This window comes from Paramacrobiotus metropolitanus, unplaced genomic scaffold (genome assembly GCF_019649055.1).
Source record: "Paramacrobiotus metropolitanus isolate TYO unplaced genomic scaffold, Prichtersi_v1.0 Parri_scaffold0000085, whole genome shotgun sequence".
NCBI lineage: Eukaryota > Metazoa > Tardigrada > Eutardigrada > Parachela > Macrobiotidae > Paramacrobiotus > Paramacrobiotus metropolitanus.
The window spans coordinates 57,701-74,567 of NW_026570305.1; the positions used below are offsets into that span (position 1 = coordinate 57,701).

General features: G+C 44.4%; 3 protein-coding genes across 4 annotated transcripts; 2 read left to right on the top strand and 1 right to left on the bottom strand.

Moving 5' to 3' along the window:
• The first annotated feature begins 8,884 nt into the window (after window positions 1-8,884).
• Window positions 8,885-12,388, top strand: LOC129596019 (uncharacterized). The gene is made up of 7 exons (XM_055493173.1): window positions 8,885-9,235; window positions 9,352-9,605; window positions 9,743-9,981; window positions 10,445-10,524; window positions 10,705-11,068; window positions 11,149-11,551; window positions 11,620-12,388. The coding sequence occupies exons 1-7, from the start codon at window positions 8,997-8,999 to the stop codon at window positions 12,285-12,287; spliced, it is 2,247 nt and encodes a 748-aa protein (XP_055349148.1). The 5' UTR covers window positions 8,885-8,996; the 3' UTR covers window positions 12,288-12,388.
• A 476-nt stretch (window positions 12,389-12,864) lies between these two features.
• LOC129595985 (uncharacterized) lies at window positions 12,865-15,498 on the top strand. Its single transcript, XM_055493124.1, has 3 exons — window positions 12,865-13,385; window positions 13,454-14,116; window positions 14,444-15,498. Exons 1-3 carry the CDS (start codon window positions 13,061-13,063, stop codon window positions 15,277-15,279), a joined length of 1,824 nt encoding a protein of 607 aa, XP_055349099.1. The 5' UTR covers window positions 12,865-13,060; the 3' UTR covers window positions 15,280-15,498.
• LOC129595986 (mitogen-activated protein kinase kinase kinase A-like) lies at window positions 15,437-16,863 on the bottom strand. 2 transcript variants are annotated; one of them, XM_055493126.1, is made up of 3 exons: window positions 16,717-16,863; window positions 16,456-16,630; window positions 15,437-16,342 (listed from the first exon to the last, which is right to left on the bottom strand). In XM_055493126.1, exons 1-3 carry the CDS (start codon window positions 16,744-16,746, stop codon window positions 15,690-15,692), a joined length of 858 nt encoding a protein of 285 aa, XP_055349101.1. In that variant the 5' UTR covers window positions 16,747-16,863; the 3' UTR covers window positions 15,437-15,689. The 2 variants fall into 2 exon arrangements, with proteins under 2 accessions (XP_055349101.1, XP_055349100.1); XM_055493125.1 differs by having other exon boundaries at window positions 16,456-16,858.
• Between the last annotated feature and the right edge of the window lie 4 nt (window positions 16,864-16,867).

Here is a 16,867-nt window from a genome sequence, read left to right on the forward strand (position 1 = left end):
CATAAAAGCACTGCAACAAAAAGACATGTACTGTAAAAAACTGATCGATATTCTACAGGGTGATCCCACGTCATTAGTGTATCGGGAAAAGATTTTGCATTACGTACTTAAAAACGGAGTCTTACACCGGCGTGTTATAAGAGAAAGCACTCAAGTGTTGTTGTTAGTTGCTCCTCTAAGCATTCAACGTGATATTCTTCGTCAAGCTCATGACAGTATTATTGGGGGAGGCCACTTGGGTATTAGTAGAACATACGACAAAATAAAAAATAAGTTTTATTGGCCGGGTTGCCTAGAACAAGTAGCTAGGTATGTAGCTTCTTGTCCGGGCTGCCAGGCAATAAAAGACCCAACAGGCAAGTTGAAAGGGTATCTTCAGCCCATGGATATTGCAGGGCCTTTCCAGCGGGTCCACATTGACCTCGCAGGGCCGTTTCCCATAACGAAACGTAGAAACGTGTATTTAGTGTTAGCCGTAGAACAGGTCACAAAGTTTGTCATGCTGAGGGCTATACCAGCTGCGACAGCGGCTCATGTTGCTCATTTTGTCGTCGAGAAAATATTGTTAGTACACGGTGCTGTGCGGAAGTGGTAACTGACAGAGGTACCTGTTTTACAGGATCCCTCACTCAAGAAATTTTAAGTTATTTGGTATAAACCATATGCTATGCACGACCGCTCACCATCAGAGCAATGGCTTAGCAGAGAGAGCTGTCAAAACTTTCAAACAAATTCTGTCTCATTATGTTAGTGACAATCAAAAAAACTGGGACCGTTTGGTGGCACCTATAGAATTTATCATGAACACGTCTAGAAATGAAACTTCAAAATATACGCCGTTTGAGCTCGTTTATGGGCGATCACCTCAGTCACCGTTGGACATAGCGTTAAACTATAATTCAGTAGAAGATCTAGAAAACTTGAAAGACTACATAGATCTGAAACAGGACTGGATAGTAAAAGCCCGGGAGATTGCTCAAATCAGGTCGAATGACTTATATGAACATGAAGTTATGCGCTTTAACAGTAAACGATCAGATCAGTCTTTGGACATAGGTGATTTAGTATTAATAAATAAGCGTGTACCGGTAAAAGGCGTGGCACACAAACTTATTGCTAAATGGAAAGGTCCGTTTAAAATTGTAAATAAAATTTCCGATGTGAATTATGAATTACAACAACTTGGTAACAAAAAGAAAACATTTATAGCTCACATTGAAAAGCTAAAACTATTTCACTCCCGGGATGAAAATGAGAAAAGTGATCCGGAGTTATTAGAGCCAGTTGTCAATACTGAAGAGAACGATTCAGCAGTGCGTGGTTTATTTGATGAGGCAGAAATACCAGCTCAAAAGAATGCTACACTACTAAAAAATCAACCTGAGGCTGAGTTATCTAGACCGCGAAGGAATGTAAAAAGAGTGGAGAAATACGGCTTTCCATGAGCAGTGTGCTAAAACCGTATGGTGTCCAATCTGCAAGGTACACTGTCCGTACTTACCATTATACAAAGCTTATTCAGTCCAGTATATAAATACAGCGCTGAAACTAGTCCCATATACAATACCTAGAATAAAACGTTGTTGTTCGATTGAGAATTCTTGATCGCCTCAGTATAGGAACTAGTTAATCTATCGACGCATGACATTGTCCAATAAACTAAGTACTAGCAAATTAAATGAAAGACTGTAAGCAGGTGTTGGTGTATAAGTACGCCATGTAATACCTATCTGCGACTGCATAACATGTACAGTACATAGTTATCTGTTTACTCAATTCAAGTTTACTGAGTTTATGTTATATGTTACTGTACTTGAATTCACAATGCCAAGCGTGAGTAAGATACCCGTATCAAACGTATTATAAAGCCGGCTGATTAAAAGTATGAACCAGAAGGTACATTACATCGTTGATACGAAGGCAAGTACTTACCAATATACATAAGATGAATTTCGAAATGTTACGGTATAAACACCATTATGCAAACGGTAAATAACATTCCGAACAGTCAATCGAGTACAAACCGAATGAGAGCTTTTCTTCGTGGAGTGTTTCGACACAATAAAGGAGCCGTCCTTGGTGTCGTAATATGCTTGGACCGTTAACAGAGAATATATACTAGATTTTGAAGTATTTATCACTGACAGTTATGTGCCTAGTGTTGACGTGACAAACGTGTCGGCGTCGTGTTTTGTCCGAGTTCAGGTTATCTTATCCCTGTGCACAAAAGTGCTAGAAGTGTAGAGCAAAGCTGTACTAACTTCTGTACCAGGTATAAGAGTCCGCAAAACTCGTTGTCAACACTAGTAACTGCCCAGGAAAACGACTGCCAGTATGAAAAGCCAGAAGCTAATGGCGCCGGGGCGCAGCTTGACTGGCAATTTCTATACTCGGGATGGCAGGAACACCGTCGCGCGGTGCCCAGTAAACTCGCTACCCCTTCGCAAGAGTCCATGACAGACGGGCTGCAAGTGGGGGATGCCCGAAACCCTGATAGTCAATGACGTATCTTCATGCCGACATCGTCAAAAACCAGGGTTCGGTTTTGAGTCTACAGACACGAATTCCTTGCAGAAAGCAAAAATAAAAATGAAACTGCTGGCGAAGTCGTGCTGCGGTACATGGAGTGGTTGACTAAAAGGCGAAGTTTATCGGCGGCTAATACAGAAATACTGTAGTGTATGGCACCGTGCCTGTAGGGCTGTGATTGTTATACCGTGGGGCATGCTGTGGAAGTCAGCCGGAACGACAGTGCTATACTTTCCAGCCAACCAGCATGCGCAGCGCGGTGGAAGCAGCCGACCGTTGCCGCGCAGCTGCTGCGCTCTTCGACAATACCCCATGGCGGGCATCGTATGCGATTGCACGTTTGAATTTGCCAAACTTCATAGCCGGTAGTGACTGGTTCCATACAGCCAGTAGAAATATAATATTTCGGTGAGGACATGTCAGACCGGTAGTTTTTGGCAGTGATAAAACAACTTCGTGTATTTGTAGAAACAAAATTATTCAGTAACACAGTACAAAGCGTAAAAAAAAAAAAAAATTGCATGCTGCTGTCATTTATTTTGGTGACGGACTTATAATCGTTTGTAGTAGTTTTTTCTTCCGGTGACGGGCTATCTATATATATGCAGCATGATGCAGGATCAGTAACATTGATAACAAATATTGTAGAACATGGATGCTGACAGTCAAGCTTCTTCGGAGGCGCTCGCACCGGCCGGAGCTCATCAAACCGTTCGTATTCATTTCAACCAAGTGAGAGAAGTGAACAGGACAAGTGAGGACACGATAGAAATAACCGTCGTGCACGAGATCAATAATCACGATCAGTTAATTCAAGTAATTCGGAATATTTTGAATTATTCTGATTTTAAAAATAATCTTTTTAAAAATCAGATGGAAGCTGTTCTAGAATCAGATGAGTTGGCAATGCTAATAATTTCGGCGATATCTCAAGCAGTTTTTTACAGAAGACAGTCAGAAGACGTTGGAAGGTTTGCTAGCTATTTATGCACTTCAGAAAACTGTACGAGAGCCGGGTGTCTCTGATGTAGCGGAACGACTTCGTGTACAGGCATTAGCTGCCCCTGCTTGCCCGTGCGGCGTTTTCCAGGAGGCGTATGATATCACCTCATGGGAATGTAATAACTTTGCGGTTCGGTCCTCCTTTAAAGTGCAATGCACGTAGTGAAAACCAGGAATGTACATCTGAGGCTTCGCAGGTAGCTATGTATACCAGAATTCCGAATTATGTGGGAGAATTGAAGTATAAGCAGTACTTCTGCCCAGAGCATGTGTGTGCGCTTCATTATCATACAACATGTCCTTGCGGGATAATGCAGATGAACGCATGGGTGACAGAGGACGATGTCACCTATTGTGATAAGTTGTATCACGCGTATCATAAGCGTTGCTTTAATAGCTGTCCGCATTACCCATGTAATAATCGTGGGAAAGAAGCATTTATTCTAAAATGTACAGTTGTCCGTGCTGATTTGGCGAACATCGAAGAGTTGCGGCGACAGAACTTTTACACCTCGCATTATTTTCGCTGCCCAGAGTGTCGGAAAATATCTCTGTACTGTACAGATGAAAAGCATCATATTGCAGCTAAACAGGCCTGCAGTTGTCTGAATGATCGGGAAGGGAAGTTTGTTGAATTACCGGTGCAGGAACAACGCGCTATTGCACGGTTGGCGGTTTTGGTTTCGCATACTTCCGTTTGCGCATGTCAGACCGGTTGTAAATGGTCTGAGGAAAAGTCAGGAGGGGTCGTACCTACAGCGCCGCCTTTTCTAGAGTCATCTTCAGAGTCCTCTTCGGAAGATGAGTTGCCGCCTAAACCAGCTCCTGCTGGTAAAGGAAAGAGGTTGGCGGCTATGTTTACTTTAGGCCTTCTAATGGCTATGTTGCCTCCGGATTGTCAAGCAGTTTTGATGACGGCATGTGACTGCCGCAATCCAGAATACAAAGGCACAGTTCAGCTAAATAATTTTCACAGTTGTGGGATTCCAAAACCCAGGTTAAACGCGTCCTTAGTCCATTATAGACTTATAGAGTACAAACCAGAGGCGGAACTAATTCATGGGTATGCATGTCGGATGACCCTGAAGGTGGTAACTGTTTCGTCTTTCTGGACGGGCGGCACTGACACAGTAGGTAAAGAGGTCCAACTCAAGGTTAGTGCAGGCGACTGCTGGAATATGGTTTTTACAAATCGCTGTAAAGGCCAGTCGATGACGATAGAAAATGAAGTGCATAAATTTTGCATAACGCCGGTGGCGCAGTCAAGTTATCTTCGAACTATTCAAACGGAAGTAACGTGTTGCTTCTATGAAAAAATGACTTTCGAGCAGCATTACAATGACTTGTCCATAATGAGTCCCACCGGTAAATTGGCAAGTCATAGATTGCAAGGTTTCGCAGTGCAGCACGGCACAACATTTGTTTGGCCGAAAACGTCAGATCATGGCAGTAGCTACTGCAATTTGCAAACCGTGTATCAAGGGGTTGGGAAGCTGCATACTGACAGTCATAATGCAAGTTACTTGCATGACGCAAGAGGACAAATGGATTTCAAGCTGCTTCCCGAATTAATTAAATGTCAAGAAACAGTTTTCCCAGTTGAGTCTGAGCCGCATGTGTACATTCAAGTTGCGTCTAAACCTTTTACTAGCAAAAGTAATGATTCATTGCCATCAATTGCCGCATATCTAGCAGCACACTTTAATTTTTATGAAGACCAAACTGTGAAACATTTAAATCATGTACAAGATGAGATCAAGGAGATTGACTGTGTGGTAGATATGATGAGAATGCAGTTTGTAATGTTACTTTCGAAATTCAGCTCAGTGTTAGCCGCAAAATTTTTAAATTATCCGCCGTGCTACTCTTTGCGCTCTTACGGCCCTACTGGTATCCTGGCAAAGTGTAAAGAAGTGAGAGCTAACTTTTCGGCTACTCGTAACCCGCATTGTGGTCATCAGCCAGTGTGGAAAAATTTCACTTTAAGCCAGGATGGTGTAACTTTAACAAAACGTGGGGTTTGCGTGTTCCGCGACTCTTTTGTAAATTTTGGTGGAATCATTCATACATACCGTAATGGCAGGTGGCAGCGAGTGGAGCCAACTCGCCAGTCTCAGTTTCTCCATGTTCGGTCAAAATTTATGGCAGTTCAGGATAACAGCAATAGCATTTTTTCTCACGGTCTTAGAGCCGATCCCATGGAGTTAGTTCAGCTTATGGGTGAACTTAATGGGCTTGTTATCGAATCCGGAAGTGAGTCGGTTGCTAACTATTTTGGGAACGCTTTTAACACGACGGAGGTCAAGGAACGTCACTCGATATTATCTAGAGTGCAGGCAACGTTGAGCGCGTTTGTCAGCTGTAGTCTGATAGCTGGGTTGGCATTCTTCTTGTTTAAGTACACTCCGTTTTTTCAGTGCACCGCCAGAGCAATTTGTTTACTGGTGAGACTTTGTTGTCGTTGTTGTGCACGTATCATGTGCAAAAAGCGGAAGTCACCAGAGTGTGACCACGTTGAGGTGGTCATGGAGGATCAGAAGGGTGATAGCACCCAGGGTATGAGTCACGGTGCACTAAATGAAGTGCGGCGTGCGACTTCGCTCTGAGGGATAGCTCAATGGAAATGAATATGTAAATATGTACAAAGCTATATATTTTATAGGTACGTCCAAGGTTGTACTTTGTATGAACAAAATTATATCAAACTTATTAAACCACTAAATCTTAAAAAAAAACTACTACTTATAATATTTAGCTGCCATATGAAATTTGGAGTTGCTCTAGTCAGACCGTCTTGCCCTTATCTTTTATTTACGTTTTAAGTTTGCATGCTAGCTCGTGCATACTAGTTATGGAACTTTCAGGGATCATTTTTGTTTTTGTTTACAAATTTTATTTTGTATTGTGTTGGAATTTTCAGAAGTAACAGTTATTACAATTTACTTTTGTTTTGCTTAAATTTTATTATTACTCATTTTTCTCTGCGCGAACGGCTTTCTGTGATCTCACTTGTACTGGTAAGCGCCTTGTGCGGGACGAAGCGCCAAGGTTGGGTGGATTTCTTTGTAGTCTCATCAGATGACTCCACGTGAGCAGAAGCGGGCAGCTAGGACGGCGAGGCGACGACCACATTGGGTCACGTCTCAAGAGTTCATGCAGCAGCATCCAGAGCAGCAGGTTGTTCAGGTGCGGAGCGTTGTGACTATTCCCGATTGGAGTAGCCTCCTACAATTTGGGTTGGACGGGCGTCGAGGGGTCAAGGAAAAGGACGGATCGATGCTAGTAACTGTTAGTGATTTAGCGCAGTCTGGTGCAGCGTCTGTGGGTACAATCACTGACAGTGATGCAGTTATACACCTGCTGGCGAAGGCAGAAGCTATCCTCAAGCGTGGCATTCGGACGGAAGAGATGAGGCCTCGTCGGAAGTCAATTCTCAGTATGTTGGGAGTGATACGTTCAACGCGAGAAGATGCCAAAATGTTTATGCCTGAGGGAGCGGTATTTCGTCAGGATGGATGGCCAAATGTGTGGGAAATCAAATACATCTTCTTTGAAGATTTCGATAAATTCCAAGATCAGCATTACATTTCATACACGGGTTCTGATGGAGTCATGCGTCGCGAATGTTGGCGTGGATTTGTTTATCGCGATATGGGAAAGGATCAGTTTCGTCCAGTGCCGGAGTATCCACGGTACTTTTTTCCGTATCGCTGGTTTACTGAAAGGTTGTCGCGTGAGGACTGGAATATCCCAGGGGAATGCCATTACCCTCCCATGGACGAGCAGCGTCTTACTGCACTCTTCAGCGCCGTTAAGGGAGAGGGAGAAGAAACTGGGAAGGAGAGTGCGACACTGGAGACTTTGGATTGGACCGACGCGGACGCGGAGTGGAAGGAGATACAGGACGCCAAGATGGGACTGGAATTCGATTAACGGGTTGGTAATTTAGCGCCCGTTGGACAGTAGCGGGTTGGTTCAAGCGCCCGCTTGGATCGAGGATAAAGTTAGAAGTTAATTTGGAGAAATATCAGGTTGGCTGCCGGCGCCTGATGTTTCAAAAGTTGGTTGTGGCACATCGTGTTGGTTACCGGCGCACGATGCACCGTCACGATTGACTTCTGGTACGAGTAATGTGCTCATTCTTATTGCTCATTGTATTTCCTTGGATGCATCGTATGTGGATTGTTGTGCCGAGGACGTCACAGTCCAGAGAAGGAGCGTGTCACGAGTATGACTGGTTGAAGTACAGTTTGTATGGACAGTCATATCGTGATATTACCGGAAGGATCAGTGTGTATGAATCATTGCCTTATCGATTTGTATAAGTACATTGTGGACAGACAACAGACAGCAATAATCGGAGTACATATGTATGGGTGCTGAGATTGTCCTATGAGAACCACAGGAAAAGACCAAGGAAGTGGCCAGAAAGTGTCAACCAATTAACATCGTGTTAAGTGGACTTTAATCTCTAAAAGTGGTCGATAAAAGCTTGTCCAATGTTTTGTCTATGAGTACATATTATTTTAGAGGCGTGTCATTTGTGTGTTTTGTAAAATGCATGAAAGATCACTGTTGAGTGTGATGGAAGAAGAGCAAGTCTGAAGAGAGTTAGTTATCACCTTCAACTGTTGGATAGTGGAATATTTTCTATGGAAGCTTTTCTATAGTCTAATAGTAGTCCAGTGATGACTGTGTTTTGATTAACTAATAAAGGTCAACGTGGTCAGGTCGATTGGGTTAGCGTCGCATCTGAGTTAGCTATTCAGTAAAGGTCATTCGCCACCATAAACCATCAGTAGCTTTACGCTATCTGACAACATAATCGTCAGGACATAATCGTGTTACTATTACAGTAAGAGTAACCCGCGTGCGCGTCTGACGCCCACGTTCAGCACTGAAAATGTACAGATGAACCGATCCAGGGAACTTATTTTCTGTTAAGTGCATTCCCAATGCCGCGCCGGTATGGCTGGTATCACCATAATACTTAGTATGTAGAAGCAAACCTGTGTTCCTTAGAAGCAAACCTTCTTTAGAAAATTTTCCGGGCCCTGTGGATAACCACAAATCTAATGTGCATTTCGCAGCACAATATCCACTCATTTGGGTACTGGACAGTCTTGGGTTAGGCCAAGATCGAACTCACCACCGATCACCAGTCGTCATCAACATAACGATAACGAAGTGATAAGAAACACCATTTCATCAGTATTAGTCAAAGCAAACGATCGATGCACAGTTCTAACAGCTAACCGTTCCCGTTTTCGCGATTCATCACTCGGCTGAAGATAAGATATCCATACAACAGTGACTACAAGTCTACAAATACCAGAGTAATAATTATTACTGTGGTAAGTTTACGGTTGGTTGATTTGATATTTTAACTTCACCATCTTGAACTGCTTCCATAATTCCGTTACGGTGTTGATATGAACTCATAAATGTCATAAAAAACGAGAAAGATGACTTTTCATGCGCGTGTTTATACAGTATATGTGTTCTGGATGGTTTATGTTTCCTTTCCAAGCTGCGAATGCATAATCGGTGGATCCGATGTGGAGTCAGTACAACAACACTCGTTTCTGGTGGCTCTGGTAAAGCGGAAATCCGAACTGCATTGCGGCGGTACGGTGATCAGTCCCTGGTTTGTCTTAACGGCTGCACATTGTTTCTGTGAGGAAGACGAATTCATCGACACGTGGTAAGTACTGGATGTACGCCTTTGGTGTTACGCTACCGGTGCTGCAGGTTGCACCAAATACGAGTTCCCGTGAAATATCTTGTCAATTTGACGCTTTCGTGTTCTTTTTGTCCCAGTCCAACTACCGTAGTTACCGCCGAGCATGCACGGATTTGGTCTGAAAAAGCATTCTCCCATCTCCAGCCGGTCTTGAACGTATATGTCCATCCCGAATTCAGTTGCAAAAATTTCGCTTATGCAATACCCAACGATGATGTTGCACTGTTAGAGCTCTACACTCCACTTCCAGTGAAACCCATTAGCCTGCGCTCCATACCTTGGGAGGAACGGGCCAGTCAGCGCGTGGAGTTGGTCGGATGGGGTGCAACGGGTACAGTACAGCAGTGGCAGACTGGCAGTATCTCGGTTATCAGTCGTGTGAAAGATATAAAGCATTTTTACTGTTGTGGACAGTGATAAGGCCGGCTGGCCGGGCAACTTTATACATAATCTGCGAATGGTTTGCAGTTCCCGGTGGCAAAAGTATGAGCACTATTCTGCGTACAGTAGAGACGGAAGTGGTGCCGCCGAACGAGTGCCGCGATGCAGTTCATGCGTACCAGAACTTAACGTCCAGTCCAGGGAGGGACGGCGAGGTCGCCGGCGACGATGACCACAAAACATTTGCCGACACACTGAAGTATTACGAGGAAAGACAACTTTGCACCAAAGGCTTTGTGAACAACCATCCCGCTGATTCCGCGAAAGTACGGTTGCTATTTTAAACACGTACCTGTAATAACTATCACTACAAGTTACGCTTTCTCCTTTGGTGCCCAGTCAACGGGCTCAGCTCTATCTGGAGAAGGCGATATCTGGGTCTGTTTGCGCAGGCAAACCTGTAGAGGAAGGATAATGACTATCTGTACCATGTTTTTAATCAAAACCATAGAGAGATACATTGATGTTACGTAATCTAATCATTTCATGCTTTTATGTATAGCCTAGCATAAAACAATCATTAATTACCGCGTTTAAAACAATCTTCCGGCCGGTAAGGTAAATAGCATTAATAATAGCGCAACATTTGGGGTGGCATGGATCCGGACGTCCTAGTTGCATGACAATACAAATATCCGCTCAGATGGCCCTCTGACAGCTAACCAATTGTGATCAAGATGTTTGCATAAATTGTAATCACAAAAATTTTAACTGACACGTTTTTTGCAGGGTGACAGTGGCGGCCCGGTCATATTGAGAGTTCCTGGACAAGAACCAGTTTTGATAGGAGTTATTTCCAGTAGTTTCAAGTAAGGTTACTACGAGTTCGAGTACAATACGTACGTACGTATTCGGTTTCCGCATAGACATGACCTATGGTCGCACGACATTTTCAAGCCTTTGCTACAAAGAGACAGCTCGATGATAATATAAGGGCACAACCTTCGAACAAAAGGCCCGCTGTTTTACACAGTTTGGCTAAATTGTAGTGGAACGTCCGGCGATAGGAATAGTCCCGGAATTAACGTGAATATCACGTATTACAAGGAATGGATTGCTGGGATCATACAAGCGAGTGGTGGCTTGGACATTTTCGGTATGAGGAATGAGACTTTAGTGGACACTGCGCCAGTGCAACATTTCGTCTTCTATGCCATTGACTGGATGAAAGTGCTGGAGAGCGTCTATGCACCAATCTCCGTCTTGTTCCTATTGGCCATTTTGGCAGTGCCGAGCAAGCAACAAGACATCCATTTTCTGTCAAAACAGTGGTGGTCGAAATGGCTCAGTGTATCAGCGGGTGGCGTTACAAAAAGCACTTTGTATTATGCGACTGCTTGGATAGTACTAAAGGTTAGCAATGAACATTACATTATTATTTGTTGGTTTTCGTGTTCGACACGTGGTTTCTTAACGCTGGAGTTTACTTTCAGCTATCGGCAATTTACGCTTTGTGCATTAAAATTAATCCGTCGTTTTGGGAGGAATCTGGACGATTGGCCAATTTGTTCGTATGCTTTATCACTGAAATTCTCGTACTGGCCGCCAAATATGCATCTGTAAAATTGCTGGAGAAAGACAAGCAGATTTTTCACAATAATCCAAATTCAGGAAGTCGTACGTGGAACGTGACTTCAGCCAACCATACCATCGAGGAGATCGATATAACGAGCCATCGTGACAAGGTCATCGTGTATGTCGACCGCCTGAGGGAATTTGCAGCAATGTTTAACGACAGAAGCTGTCAACATGTCGTCATGCTAAAAGATGAATTTCTTTTCAAAACGGCAGTGCTAGGACAGTCCATCTTACGGTTTTCAACCAACAAATGGAACGGTATGCCGCTTTATTTGGGTCGCTGTGTATTTATCGTGCCGGTAATTGTTTGCATTAACGTTTTGTAGAATCTATGCAATTTGTGCCGATGGGAACAAAGCATGCATTGACGGACGCGGGAATAGCGAACCAACCGGGAAAAAGCGTTGTCATTCGTTACGGTAGCCAGATACTGGACGGACTAGCGTACTTGCATACCAAAGGAATCGTTCACGGCGCACTGGATCTGACAACAGTGTTCGTTAATGATGCTCACGAGATCAAAATTTTTGGGTACTTAGACAGTGTCCAGCGCAATATACTCGGAGTAACCTACAAAATGGATCCAGTTCTGTGGCAAGCCTTTATGTCACCGGAAAGCCTTCTCGATTTTAAACAGCCCGATGCCGCTGACCGGCAAGCCGTCCCCTGCAAAACCGATATGTGGAGCTTCGGGTGTATCATGGTTTATCTGTTGACAGACACATTCCGATACAGTTTCGACAGAAAACACAGCCGCCGAAACTTTCGGATCAAGTTCATAAAAAACGGCAAAGATTGTGTCGTTTGTAGCCCTGGAGGTGTTCCCGAGATTGTCATGGCAAAAGGTCATCTGGATTATGACGCTATTGACAGTCCACGCCTGCGCGAAATCCTAGATAAATGCTTCTCTTTTGATCCAGCTTATCGGAATGATGCTTCGACTGTCAGACAGTCTCCTTATTTCAGAGTTTCTGCGTTGTCTGGTCACACATAATATTTGTTTGCCTAGATTAAGTACAATAATTAGCGTACAGGGCCTACAGAAAGTTGTTGCTGTTTTCTTCTGCAAAGCGGGTCTGCCCGCACGCTTCCTAATAAAACTCCAGAAACAAAAATGACTGTATTACAATTTTTTTGTCGTAACGGAAGTTGAAACGCTTTCACAAGGCTACCCGAGTAGATGCCAAGAGGAGCAGCCGATTCCTGCATTTTTACTACTCGTACACTTGCAGATATGCAGTGAGGTGGTGGGCAACTACATTTGTTGTATTACATGTAGGTCATTAAGAGAGCAGTTCGTTCTCACGCAAACAAGGCAAAGTTTACGAGCAACAACAGGAATTCAACCTGACAGATAACCGTTAGTGTTGGCGTTCACGCAACGATTAAACCTACAATCGGCAAGATTACGTTAACTCACACTTTAAAACTGAGTGCAAAATTTGCACTGCAAATGCCTTGAATGGTCTGGTAATCAGAGCTGATTATCGATTGTTCTCGTTATTCTGCCTATCTTACTAATTTTACAGCTATCATCTAAAAGAAACACTGCACACCTTGCAGAACAAACGCTCTTTAGCTTTCGTAGCGACAGTCCATGCAATGACTGCTGCTGCTGGTTAAGGCCTTGGTTAAGCGTCCCCTTGGAGTGCCCGCTGCAACAACAGATTCCAGTTTTGTGTTTCGATTTTGTTCTATAGTTATGCCGTGTTATATTCCAGGTTTTGTACTGTTAGTCTGTTGACTGTTACAATATCAGTGTTAGGAATGTCAAAATCATACCAGTTTGCCGATGGACCGCGAACCTTCAACTACGACATTATCCGCCATATCGGGCGTGGTGGCGGTGGGACCGTATCGGAAGCGACAGAGATCATTGATGGGGAAGTGTCCAAGCGGCCGGTGGTGGTAAAAGAAAGTCTTTGCGCCAACACGAGTGACGAAGTACTGGAAACCATAGAGAAAAAACTGCGGCGTATTTGCCGGATTAAAAGCCCCAATGTTACCGAGTACTATCACGCTAAGGTGGATAAGTTCGTGTACGGTATAGAGACTTCTGTACAAACAGTGGTGGTGATGGAGTACTGCCCACGTAAGTCACTGGCAAACCAAAATAAACATACATACACTATGTGTATTAGTTGATACTTATCTGTACAGTTGGAGATTTGGAAACCTACGCCAAGCTAACCATGTTATCAAACAACGAGATCAAAGACATTATACGACAAATTTTAACCGGCCTAGTAGCCATTCACTCCCATAATGTGATCCATATGGATTTGAAGACGGCTAACATTGTCCTCGCTCACGATGACCGGCATTCACGATATGGCTTGGTGGCCAAAATAACCGACCTTGATGACCATTATGCCCTGCAAGCCAGTGTTACAAAAAGTAAGGAAGTGACCAGCAACCTAAAGGGCACGACGCACTTTATGTCGCCCGAAATGCTGGAGCTGGGAAAGGGTCAGTACCAGATCGGGAGGATGACCGACATGTGGAGTATGGGCTGCATAATCGTGGAACTGTACCGTAATAACCAACCCTTTCGCTTCGTCCAGACGATAAATGGAATGCCAAATCCCGCAACCGTTTTGCTGGTTGACGAAGTTAATCTACCGAGCGCCATCGAAAATTTTGTACGCAGTGGTGGAATCCCCGAGCTTCCCCTGGAAATACCAGATGTGGCTAGAACGATGATGGAGAAGTGTTTCGAAAGAGATCCGGCTAAACGGATGAGCCCAGTGGATATGTTGCATAGTGTGTGGTTCGAGAATGCAGATGCTCCGTATGTTCCAAAACCTGGTACCGTTAGAGGAGGTAAGCTAGTATTAGCAGATTTTATGCAAAGCAAGCGTAAAAAGATAAAACTTTTTTATCGATCTGCATAATCGAGGGTGTACTCGTACTCTGTATACTGTACATAAATCATATCAGTGGTACCGTTAGCATGTTAAAGTTTAAAAACACGTAATTATAAAGTGCACGCATCCCGAAGGTTTTCTTAGGGTTTCTTGAGTTTCTTCGATACTTGTACTGTTACTACACGTGAGAGTCTAATGAAGTGAAAAATGCGCACGTACATTACGCCAACCTTAAGCGTCAGTATCAGCATGACGACACAAACAATTGTTTTTTCGCTTACAGAAGTGAACGGGGGAAATGAATTTGACCTGAGGAATAAAGCCTTCATCCCCAAACCCAGTCGCGAGATGATATGGGACTGTGGCGTTAATTGTGCCGCGCGAGTGCTGATGCACCATACTCCCCACACGCATTTTCCCTACCATTGCTACGCCACCGAAGTGGCACAAGTGAAGAAGAACATCGACCCCGGTCAGCCAGTGGACGAGAAGTATCGTCGGTTACTTCTGAAATGGCTGCAGCAGAGTCAGGCACCGACAGCCATTCAGCAGAATCCCTGGGCGACGCTGGCTAATACCTTGGGGTCATTCCTTTTGTCCGTTGACTCACCGCGCCTGACAGCGCTGATCACGCTGATGCTGCCGACGATCGGACCGTCGTTTCCCGATGTGGCCAGATGGATGAACCGATACACGAAAGAGTACCAGTACGTGTGCAAAGGTCGCGCTACTTGGTCAGATATTAAGCAGCTGCTGGATCGTCATGAACCGGTTATCGCACAAATGTCGTTGGGTGATCTGGAGTTTAGCGATACGATCAGGCAGGCAGCCGCCCTGACCGGCTACCAAGCGATGTGCCCAACGACTTTCCCCAATTTCCATGCGGTCGTTCTGCGCGGGTACACAGGTGCGAAGCCTAACGGAGAACCCGATAGGTTGTGGATGACATATCCTGACGGAGAGAATACAGAGATGTCGTATGCGCGGTTTAAAAAGTGTGCTAACTGGGAATCTTCTCATCCGCTGACAAAAGAAGCATTCGATTTGTCTGGCTACGAACCGGGGCAGATTATCTATCGTGTTAAGAAGGGAGTTCTGATCGATGAGAAACCGGAATAGCAGTACGAGCTTATCCTGATAACGCTAATTATGAGAGGTCTTCATGCTCTTTAATTACATTAACCTACAGCGATAAGATAAGCAGTGACATTAAAAATCATAGTTCTGATTTGCGTTTGGTTGATCTTTACGCTTTACGCCTGAACCTTGAAGCAGATTGCCAGTACACCTAAGCTTTAATTGAATAGAACATTATTAACATGTTGTCTATCAGCTGTCGTGCACATAAACGACCCGCAAGAATTCATAATTATTCGTCTAACATGCAACCTATTATTTTACCTAGAGCATCATGCAACTGTGGTACGCCTTCGAGTAACTCAAGGCTCCCGGTAATCCGGTTTATGATTGGTATAGAAAAACATATTTCATCGGCAGAATTACATATAAAAAACGGCAGTATCAAGTGGCTAAGCACGCCACTGCCAAGGCCCGCCCTTAAACCACGGATCCTGCAGCAGCTCCACCGCTTTCGGCCTATCCATCCCAGATCGTTTAAAACATTGCTCCAGTTTAGTGAATCCTTTCAAAATTTCCGTCTGCGGAATATCCGGTACTCCGTTCTGCACGATGAAATCGCGCACCTGCATCGGCAGCGACCGCTGTTCAACAATCATATAATCCGTCCTCACTGGGCGTACCCCATCCATCTTGATTAATTTAAACGGCAAACTCCCCCGTCCTAATTCGACAACGATAACTCCCACACTCCAGATATCGGTTTTGCGTCCTACACGCAGTAAGTCATATTTGGCCTGGAGGATTTCCGGCGACTGATACCTTTCCGTTCCTCGGGTGTCCTTCACTTCGGAGCGGGTCATCGTGGCAATGATCGCGACGTGATCATCGATGTCGGCGATCTTGGTGACGATCACGCCATCCCTCACTGTTAAGAGAATGTTCGCCGGTTTTAAATCGGTGTGGGCGACCTTGTTCTCGTCGGCATGAAGATAACTCAGTCCTTGCAGGATATCGTGTACGCAGGATTTCACAGCGACAAGTGGCAGCGGAGGCGTCACGTTTTGCTGCCGCTTATTCGCCAAATATGCCTCCAGATTTCCCACTATGTGTACAAAGGTCACGGTTATCTTAGTTACGGTTATCTTGGTTATCTTAGACCGAATATGCTTTACACGTATTTATGTTTCGTTTATGGTGGCTTTTTCAGTAACATACTTTCGCAAAACTCCAGGATGAGTATTCCTTCTTTTTGAGTCGGTATGAACTCGTTATCGTGTTCCTTGGCATGGAAATAGCGAACTAAGTTGACATGATGGAATGTAAGCGCTTTCCTCCACTGCGCTACTAACTTGACAGCCACCTGGTTCTGCGTAGCGGGATCCGCGTTGTTCTGGAAAAAGACAATCCGTTTCAGAACGTATTTGTCGTTGGGATTGTCGTTCCTCGATGCCAGGTAGGCGGTTCCGAAAGCCCCACCTCCAAGTATCTTTTCCGGTGTGAAGACATTTCCGTCGAGAGTGTAATTGTCAGATACCTGGCGGCCCATTTCAGTACAGTGTACACAACGCAAATAATCCACTTTTGTAACGCGAACCTTCATCTACTTCGTGAAATACTGCTTAAGTTA

Excerpts from the sequence above, each read along its gene's own strand:
- LOC129596019 (XM_055493173.1), top strand. The coding sequence starts at position 8,997 with ATGACTTTTCATGCGCGTGTTTATACAGTATATGTGTTCTGGATGGTT. Across the intron at positions 9,606-9,742 it reads GGTCGGATGGGGTGCAACGG|TTCCCGGTGGCAAAAGTATG; the intron begins GTACAGTACAGC and ends AATGGTTTGCAG. Across the intron at positions 11,552-11,619 it reads TTCAACCAACAAATGGAACG|AATCTATGCAATTTGTGCCG; the intron begins GTATGCCGCTTT and ends AACGTTTTGTAG.
- LOC129595985 (XM_055493124.1), top strand. The coding sequence starts at position 13,061 with ATGTCAAAATCATACCAGTTTGCCGATGGACCGCGAACCTTCAACTAC. Across the intron at positions 13,386-13,453 it reads GGTGATGGAGTACTGCCCAC|TTGGAGATTTGGAAACCTAC; the intron begins GTAAGTCACTGG and ends TTATCTGTACAG. Across the intron at positions 14,117-14,443 it reads ACCTGGTACCGTTAGAGGAG|AAGTGAACGGGGGAAATGAA; the intron begins GTAAGCTAGTAT and ends TTTCGCTTACAG.
- LOC129595986 (XM_055493125.1), bottom strand. The coding sequence starts at position 16,840 with ATGAAGGTTCGCGTTACAAAAGTGGATTATTTGCGTTGTGTACACTGT. Across the intron at positions 16,343-16,455 it reads CATCCTGGAGTTTTGCGAAA|TGGGAAATCTGGAGGCATAT; the intron begins GTATGTTACTGA and ends TTGTACACATAG.